Consider the following 7,428-nt stretch of genomic DNA (forward strand, 5'->3'; position numbering starts at 1 on the left):
TGTTGGCTACTTTGATCCAAGTGTAATAATTTCCACAGCTCAATAATTGCAGGTTGCTCTTTCTTGGATACTAACTTATCTTGTTTTAGGCAAATTCCATAGAAATATCTCAAGGATGTGGATCTCATCATTATAAAAACCGGGAGGGCATTGCATGGTGGCTTTGAAATTAGCTGCTTCACCGCACTCCTATTCTTCTTCGTCAATCATCATCATCACAGAGAGAGAGGGATGGCAGCAATACTACTGAGATTGGGGTTTCAGACATTTCTGTTATTATGTTCAATCTATGCATTTGCACGGGCAGCAAACATAACAAAAAGTCCATCATGTCCAGCAGAATGCAGTGGGAATAATGTTAGCATTCCGTACCCATTTGGAATAGGTGATGGTTGCTATATTTCCAAATGGTTTGAAATCGTATGTAATGAAACTGACACTTTCAACTGTAAATCCAAAATACCTGTCTTAAGGCAGTTCAACCTGGAGGTGCTGGAGATTCTATTAGATAATGGCCAAGTTCGGGTCAACTATCCGGTATTTACGAGTAGTACTAATAATGTAAGCAGCACACTCAAAGAAGAGTTAGCTGGAAGTCCTTTCGTCTTCTCCAGTGATGACAACTCTTTCGTTGCCATGGGTTGCAACAACGCTGCCTCAATGTGGTCCAACGATGGGAAAGTCTCAATTGGTGCAGTGTGCCAGTCCGCTTGCGATCACAAAATAATATCATCAAGAAATGGAAAAAGGTGCCAGGACATTGACTGCTGCCAAACCTCAATCCCCAAAGATATCCAATCATTCACTGCAAAAATAGAGCCAAGATCATATGATTCCGAGAAGGTAGTCGGAGAATGCAGGTATGCATTCTTGGTAGAACGGCAGTGGTTTGAGAACAATTTCGAAATGCCAAATCCAAATATATCCTTTCCAGTGGTATTGGATTGGGTGATTGATAGTACTACCAAAAATTTGCTTTCAGTAGATCCGGACTCGCCACCAAGTAGCTGTGCCTTTGGCGGTTATTCTTCTTTTGATTGGAGCTTTACCTACATTTCCAGATGTAGGTGCAATGGTGGCTTCCATGGAAATCCCTACGTTCTTGAAGGATGTGAAGGTAAACCTCTCCAATCTATAATGCCTATTTACTATTTTTAATTTCTTTTGTTAAATCGACTCTTAATTAGATTTAACATATAAATTATATTTTCGTCTAAAAATATTATTGTTTTAAAATATGTCGAACCTTTAGGATGCTGACAGCGGGGTCAGGTCACCATTGTATGTTTGTTTAACTATATTTAGAGGTTTGCTAGTACTCATCAATACTTCCACCCACTATATTTATTTTTATTTTTTAAATTTATTTTAAATTTATTTTTCTTTTATTTTTTCTAAATTAATTGAGAAAAAATTAAATAATGAATAAATAATTATATATAATATATCATGTAAATAGGATTAATAGGATTTTTCTTATATTTATAATGTCTACCATGAGTTCGAAAGAGCTTTAAAGTACTGATGTGTGTATAGGTGGGTTATATATATATATATATATATTCGAAAGTGTTTTCTTAAACCAAAAAAAAAAAAAAAAACTCAATGGTGATCAAATCCCACTAGTGGAGTCTTAAGAAATTACGCTTCTTTTAGAACTTAAACTCATCTCAACTCATTATTATAATTTTTTCAAATTTCAATATAAAATATAATAAAAAATTTAACTTTTTTAAATTCTGAAATAATAATAATATTAAAAATAATTATGCGTGTGTTCTAATTTGTATTTTTATCTCTCTTACTTTGAAAATAAGATTTGTACTTTTATTATAGGAAAATATTCTAGTCATAAAAGAATTATATAAAAATAAACTCGCAAACTGACGTGGTTTTATCATGTGATATGTCATATTGTAAAGTTTCTTTTATCATAAATTAGATTTAACAAATCCCATAAATCCACATCAGTTTATGAATTAACTTTTGTGTAATCTAGTTATGTCTGTAACAAATCTAGTTGTGTAATCTTGTATATATACATTCTATACTACTAATTGTGTTTATAACTCCAATATCAGATATTGATGAATGTGCAAACTCAACTAATAACTATTGTGGTCATGAAACACGTTGTGAAAATACTTTGGGGTCTTATAATTGTGTCCCAATCCCTTCTCGTAGGAGTGCCAAGCTTGCCATCATTATTATAGGTATGTCTTCTCTCTCTCTCTCTCGTTATAATTATGTCTTCTTATTTAATATGGATATATAGCACCTGCCTTGTTGATAAAATTATGCAACTCACAAATTATATATGCATATAACTATTCCAAAAATACACATGATGATATACATAAGTAACATATTCAATCCGAGATTAATAGAAATATATAATCAGTACACATGATTACTACTAATTAATTAGGTCTAACATCAAACATATCTATTTTATTTATAATTTGTTGGCCTTATACCACGGCTGTTTGCAGCATGAACTGCAGTAATCAGCATCGACCCACTACCTAGCTTCTGGTCTGAAGTGTCACCCAATTAACAAAGAAACCAGGATCAGTACTTCCATCTTCCAATTCAACTTCTACTCATATTAATCTAAAATAAAAAATCATATAATGATCAAGTGATTAGGAAAGACGTCTGAATTAATTGGGCACAACCCATGCAATTTGGCCGTATGTTTTCTTTTTTGGCCATTCACTTTCGAATCGTGGCGTTATTATATGGATCCATTTTATTTTATCTAGCTTGGATATTTGAGATAAAAAAAGAATTTGCTCATATCATTATTGTACACTTAATATAAACCATGCACGGTTATAATTAATTTATAGTTTAGCATGTTTGAAATCCTTTTCCAGTTTCAGCCAACTCTATAGCATATAATCTAGTCTGGCGTAAAGGTTCCAATCCTTCCAACCAAGAGGCCGGAGCTTTCCACTCCCTAGCTAATTCGCCCATGAACTTGACTCAATCCCATGCATCATGTAAAAGACCCTCTTAGGTTTTCGTAAAACATCAACTACTTATATTTATAATTCTCATTAGTTTGCCTAAATAAAAAATACTATAGAAGATCAGTTTCCTTAGAAAAATATTTGAATGAAAATGAATTCTGCTCTGAGCATAATCGACATTAACATACACGACTTCTTGAACCCTAATACAATTTTTATTTAAAATTTTTACATGATTAATTACCTAGTTTTGAAACATAATTGTTCTTTACGTACGTTTTCTAACAATTAGAAAATAATGTCTCTTTTTTTTTAGAAAATAACATTTTCTCCCATTTTCATCGAGTGTATTAATCTTTTTCACTATTTCATTGAGTTGAGCAGGAGTTAGTCTTGGGCTAGTAGTAATACTTATTGGTGGATGGTTGTCCTACAAAGCAGTAAATAAAAGAAAGTTGATTAAGCAGAAGGAGAAGTTCTTTAAACGGAATGGTGGACTATTGTTACAACAACAATTATCTTCCAATGAAATCAATGTTCAAACCACTAAATTGTTTGATTCAAAGGAGTTGGAGAAGGCCACAGACCAGTTTAATGTAAACAGAATGCTTGGCCAGGGAGGACAAGGTACGGTTTACAAAGGAATGCTACCAAATGGAAGTATTGTCGCAATAAAAAAGTCTAAGATAATTGATGAACGACACCTTGAAGAATTCATTAATGAAGTTGTTATTCTTTCACGAATTAACCATAGGAACGTGGTTAAATTACTTGGTTGTTGCTTGGAGACAGAAGTTCCTCTACTCGTTTATGAGTTTATTCCTAATGGAACTCTTTCCCAATATCTCAATAACCAAAACAAAGAGTTTCCCCCAACATGGGATATGCGCTTACAAATTGCTGCAGATATCGCCGAAGCTCTCTTCTACTTGCACTCAGCAGCTTCTTCACCCATTTACCATCGAGACATCAAGTCTACAAACATACTTTTAGATGAAAAGTACAGAGTTAAAGTAGCAGACTTTGGAACTTCAAGATCTGTTGCAATTGATCAAACTCATCTGACCACACAGGTACAAGGTACTTTTGGATACTTGGATCCTGAGTATTTTCAAACTAGTCAGTTTACAGAAAAAAGTGATGTTTATAGTTTTGGTGTTGTCCTTGTTGAGCTATTAACTGGAGAAAAAGCAATCTCTTCAATAAGAACAGAATATACCAAAGGTTTAGCCTCTTATTTCATTCGTTCAATGGAAGAAAACAATTTGTTTGATATTCTTGATGATCGAGTTTTGAAAGAAGGTGAAAAAGAGGTTGGTGTGGTTGCGAATCTTGCAAGAAGGTGCTTGAACTTGAGTGGAAAAAACCGACCTACAATGAAAGAAGTTTCAATGGAGTTAGTGGCCGTTCAAAAGTCAAGAAAAGGCGCTTCTAACCTTGATCAGGAAAAATATGAAGAGGTTGAATATGTTAGCATTCAAATGTACGATCAATGGATTGGTTCTACATCAACAACGTTAACATCATGTGTGGATAGTAGCGAACAACATCTTTTGGCAATTTCTTCTTAATCGGGTATAGAAAACACTTGTGTTGTAATGATATATATGTATACATTTTCATCTTGTAGGGTGCATGGTTTTCTTCTACCTTGTATCTTAATGATAAATTGATCATGAATCTGTCTGTGAACATGGATTTGAAGAGACAAGTTTACTCTATTACTGCTGTGAATCATTGCATCATGTTTTGCTTCATATTTTCCACTACATGATTGTAGCAGTTTATTTCTATGTATAGCATGTCTTACTATCAAGTACAACATTGTCTCACTATCACCTTAGCTATAAATAGCTAGTATTGTAATATGTAAAGTTCTATATAAATTAATATAAAGACCCTGCATAATGCAAGGGCTATTCATTTATATGGTATCAGAGCACCAACGAGATTCCAGAAATGTCTTCCTCCTCTTTTGCATCGGTCCTACCTATGGATGAATTTGGGTCCTTGGATTTTTCCTCCACTAAAACCAACTTGCCTGATGTATCCATAAAGTTAGCCTCCACAAACTACTTGATTTGGAAAGCACAAGTATACATGTGTTATGTGGGCATGGCCTGTTAGGCTATGTAAAAAATGAGATTCCTTGTCCAGCACTATTATAAAACTTTCTGATTTTGTACAAAACAAAAACTCAAGAATCTTGGTTTGAAAACAACCACAACCAGAGAACCAACAGTCTCACAAGAAAAAATACCAGATTACAAATATAAACAATATAGAAAAAAATCAAGAATACAAATCACCAAGAATATAAAACAGTGATCATAAGAAACAAGAAAATACGAACTATAAAAGAAATAAAGAAATAACACAACCGATATACGTGGTTCGACCCTAATGGTCTATATCCAAGGCAAGAATGGCCTCAAAGATCTTTATTGATGATCAATACTTCACAGAGAAGCCTCAATACACTTTAGTGTTACAAATCCCTCTCTCATTTTACCAGAAATCACACAGATTTCTTCCCTAAGAGAAAACCCTAGAAAACCCTAAGAATCGCCCCCTTCCCTGCTCTTTCTCAAAACTGTTGTAATATACAAAAGTGAAATCGATTAGGGTTTACAATGTGTAGCAACGAATATATATGGTACAACAGATGCAAACACATGTAGCAATCCAACGGCTCAACAATTTACTCCTCAGATGCAGTCACGGATCTCCCACGTGATTCAAGTAACTCAGCCTTAATTGCTTCAAGGGTCCAGATTGAGCCATATCAAATCCAATTATTCACATAAAAATAAAACACATAAGTAAGTAAATGGTAGTAATAAATCTATTGACATACATATTACAAGCACCAACCATTCTAGGTGTAGATGGAATGTCGCAATCCAACCATGTTGTTGTACGCTGGCTTCGTATTGATCAACTTATACTTGGTTGGTCGAATAGCTCACTATTAGATGCACCCTTGTCTCAGGTGATCAACAGTGAATCCTCCCAAGATGCTTGGGAAGTGTTGAGAACTTTGTATGGAAGCCATACAAAGGATAGGATCCAACAAATTAGAGGCGAGTTTCAAACACTCACCATAGGCACGTCCTCAATGGAGGACTATGTCCACAAAGCCAAGTCATTGGCTCTTTCACTTCATGGTGCTGGCAAACCAATGGATGAAGATGACTTCATCACTTGCATCCTCAGAGGTCTTGGATTTGAACTTGATCCTATTGTTGCTGCCATCAATGCTCACGAAGTTTTCCCACCACTTGAAGGCGTGATTGGCAAACTAAAAGATTTGGAAATGTGTATCGTATCTGCCCATGAAGCATCTTCTGCTATTGCCCTCTATACAAACCATGGAAACTTTAACAACCATACTAGGGGATTTCGTAATTCTTGTGGACGTGGTTCTGCACCCTCCCAGTATCACCAACAGAAATAAAAAAGCAATTGTGGACGTGGTTCTGCACACTCCAGTCATCGCTCTCAACCTACAAATAACTTGTTTCGCCAATGCATTGGCCGAGCATCATGGACGTGGAGATGCTCCACGCTAGGCCAAATCACAAAGCATGGAGACGCATTGCTGAGCATGGAGCATCTCCACGAATAACCTAAACAAAATGGATTGTCTGAGCGTTGTCATTGAAAAATTCTTGAGACAGCTCTAACATTAATGGCACATTCCTCAATTCCATTGAAGTTTTGAACTGCTGCTTTTCATACAGCTATCTTCCTTATCAATCGGTTGTCAACTCTGATACCACGGAACAAATCTCCTTACGAAATTGTATTTGGGGTACCACCTGACTATCTAAATTTACGGGTTTTTGGGTGCTACCCATATTTGCAACCTTTTGGTCGAACAAAATTGGACTACAAGTCTACTCACTATGATTTTTTCAGCTTGTAACGCCCAGTCCCCGAAGGTCCGGAGAGTTAACTTATGTCGCCAAAATCATTTTCCATCCACATAGTACAAAATCAAATTTTTCTCTATCTCACAAACTACTCATTAATTCACACCAAGTACTTCAGTATAATTAATCCAAGATAATACAAAGTCTTAATAAAATATCAACCTCCCAACAATTCATATCATCAGAACGCAACAAACTTACTGAATAACAAAATCCTCAATACTCATGCAAACCTCCTATACTTAAACCATTATTCTTAACTCCTCTTACCTATGCTCCATATTCTTGATCCTCAACTGAAATATTCAAATCATTTGAAAATATTGGAGGTAAGAGGGGGTGAGTTATCAACAACTCAGTAAGCAGAGAACATATATTAGCGTACAAGCATGAGCCTTTTCAGAAAATTCAGTATGCAGAAACAAAACATTATATTTTTATATGCAGATCTCAAAAAAATGTTATCAGAAAATCAGAGCGACTTTTCAGACTTTTTAGACTCAAAAATTTACTGTTCA

At 35.0% G+C, this 7,428-nt stretch overlaps 2 protein-coding genes across 2 annotated transcripts; both read left to right on the plus strand.

Annotated features, from left to right (window-relative positions):
- The first annotated feature begins 67 nt into the window (after nt 1-67).
- Nucleotides 68-4,546, plus strand: LOC121249239 (wall-associated receptor kinase-like 3). Its single transcript, XM_041147953.1, has 3 exons — nt 68-1,117; nt 2,082-2,213; nt 3,360-4,546. The coding sequence occupies exons 1-3, from the start codon at nt 232-234 to the stop codon at nt 4,544-4,546; spliced, it is 2,205 nt and encodes a 734-aa protein (XP_041003887.1). The 5' UTR covers nt 68-231.
- Nucleotides 4,547-5,868: 1,322 nt separating this feature from the next.
- On the plus strand, nt 5,869-6,432 carry LOC121249240. The gene has a single exon (XM_041147954.1). The coding sequence runs from the start codon at nt 5,869-5,871 to the stop codon at nt 6,430-6,432; it is 564 nt and encodes a 187-aa protein (XP_041003888.1).
- Nucleotides 6,433-7,428: the final 996 nt, after the last annotated feature.

Source organism: Juglans microcarpa x Juglans regia, chromosome 2D (assembly GCF_004785595.1).
Source record: "Juglans microcarpa x Juglans regia isolate MS1-56 chromosome 2D, Jm3101_v1.0, whole genome shotgun sequence".
NCBI classification, from domain to species: Eukaryota; Viridiplantae; Streptophyta; class Magnoliopsida; order Fagales; family Juglandaceae; genus Juglans; species Juglans microcarpa x Juglans regia.

Excerpts from the sequence above, each read along its gene's own strand:
- LOC121249239 (XM_041147953.1), top strand. The coding sequence starts at position 232 with ATGGCAGCAATACTACTGAGATTGGGGTTTCAGACATTTCTGTTATTA. Across the intron at positions 1,118-2,081 it reads CGTTCTTGAAGGATGTGAAG|ATATTGATGAATGTGCAAAC; the intron begins GTAAACCTCTCC and ends CTCCAATATCAG. Across the intron at positions 2,214-3,359 it reads GCTTGCCATCATTATTATAG|GAGTTAGTCTTGGGCTAGTA; the intron begins GTATGTCTTCTC and ends TGAGTTGAGCAG.
- LOC121249240 (XM_041147954.1), top strand. The coding sequence starts at position 5,869 with ATGTCGCAATCCAACCATGTTGTTGTACGCTGGCTTCGTATTGATCAA.